Source organism: Tupaia chinensis, unplaced genomic scaffold (genome assembly GCF_000334495.1).
Source record: "Tupaia chinensis unplaced genomic scaffold, TupChi_1.0 Scaffold149964_2, whole genome shotgun sequence".
NCBI classification, from domain to species: domain Eukaryota; kingdom Metazoa; phylum Chordata; class Mammalia; order Scandentia; family Tupaiidae; genus Tupaia; species Tupaia belangeri.
The window spans coordinates 1,770,276-1,771,880 of record NW_006209806.1 but is presented as its reverse complement, the minus strand read 5'-3'; the positions used below and the strand labels follow the sequence as shown (position 1 = coordinate 1,771,880).

Genomic DNA, 1,605 nt, shown 5'->3' with positions numbered 1-1,605 from the left:
CCCCGCCCCCCGCGGCCGCGCTCAGCGCTCAGCCCCCGCCTCGGCGTTCTCCTACTCTTCGGTTGTCAGCGGACATGTGTGCGCACTTGCCAAAGCCAGGAGGGGAGCGAGCGCCCCGGGTTGTGGTCCCTCCGCACCCCTGCACCTCGCCATCCCGTGGGGATTTGGGGCAGCGTGCACGCACCCAGCATGCTTCTCAAGCCACCAGGGCTGGGGTTTGAACCATCACTGGCCATGTGGGACTTGGCTGTCCTAACCCCCAGGCCTCAGGGCTGGCCCTGCAGCTTGCTTGTTTACTTCCCCCCTGAGAGGACAGACAGACAGCCTGCCTCAGCCGGACAGGGTCAGGGCACACACACAGTGCAGTCGGCCGGCCGCGGACTCCGTATAGGAGCGCACCGCCTAACCGCTGTGTCCGCGTTGCCGCGGCTGGTGGGAGGCAGGGCCTTCAGCAGCGAGGTCAGGGGGGGACATAGGCATGGCTGTGAGGGGGGGACCCAGCGAGTTGGGCACAAGAGCCTTTCAGGCCTCTCGAGATTTGCACACTGTCCCGTTCCACAGAGGGGACTGAGTGCAGAGCAGGTAAGCGGCCTGCCCAGAGGCGCACAGCTGGCTCGATCTCATGATCTCTTACTTCCTAAGCCCGGGCCCTGCAGCCCTTCCAGCCAGCGGAATGGAATTCACAGAGATGGGGTCAGCCACACGGTTTCATGAGTCCTCGGGCTCAGAGAGGTCGGGCACCTGCCAGGGCTGCAACAGCAGTGGATGGAAGAGCCAGAAAGAAGGATGAGGAATTAGAGAGGTCTTCCTGGAGGAGGGGGCCTCACTGATCACAGACTCAGGGTGGGGCGCCCCGCCCACCACACCTCTCTCCTCCTCCCACAGGGACAAGCTGGCAGAGCTCCATGGGAACATGTTTGTGGAAGAGTGTGTCAGATGCCGGACGTGAGTGCCGCGCCGGGCTGCCCCAGGCCCCCAGCCCGCTGCGGGTACAGGCCCTGCCAGAGGGCCCTTTCCCCAGAATCCCGAGGCTGTGGGGAGGCCTGGGCATGGCCCCTGGGGGTGGGGAGGCTGGGGGTTCACCGGCTCCCAGGGCTTAAATCAGAGGTGTGGTATCCACATGTGGTGTGGAGATTTATGCACTGGATCCCACATGGCTGACTCCACGGTTCAGTTCCTGGACCTGGGAGCTTGGAAAACCACACCAGGAGTGCGTGCATGCCCGCCGAAGTCCCGAGGAGAATGGAGAAGCAGGGACTGCCACGTGGCATCCTTGGGGGGTGACTTCTCACTTCCCCCTCCGTCAGGGTCAGGACTGAACTGCAGTTCAGGCCACCGGACTGGCCCAGCACAGAGCCACCCCCACCCGCCGCTCCCGCTGCGGTTCAGATGGCCTGTCCACCTAGCAGCTGTCCCCATTCGTCGGGCGGGGGTCTGACCCAGGGCCGGCTTGGGCTCCTCCCTCCCAGGCCCCTGGGCTGTGCCTGGGTTCTGGCCCTGCAGCCCCCCCTTCCCCGGAAGAGCACCCCGCAGACGCAGAAGCACCGCGGTCTCGGAGGGCCAGGGCCGCTGACCGCCCCTCCTCCCACAGGCAGTACGTGCGCG

The 1,605-nt window shown here is 65.7% G+C and overlaps 1 protein-coding gene across 1 annotated transcript in view; it reads left to right on the top strand.

Moving 5' to 3' along the window:
• SIRT6 (sirtuin 6) overlaps positions 1-1,605 on the top strand; it is a 7,614-nt gene that overhangs the window by 3,506 nt on the left and 2,503 nt on the right. Inside the window, exons 4-5 of the mRNA XM_014585517.2 lie at positions 886-945; positions 1,592-1,602. Of these exons, the coding sequence (XP_014441003.1) occupies positions 886-945; positions 1,592-1,602 (71 nt within the window). The remainder of the gene's footprint in view (positions 1-885; positions 946-1,591; positions 1,603-1,605) is intronic.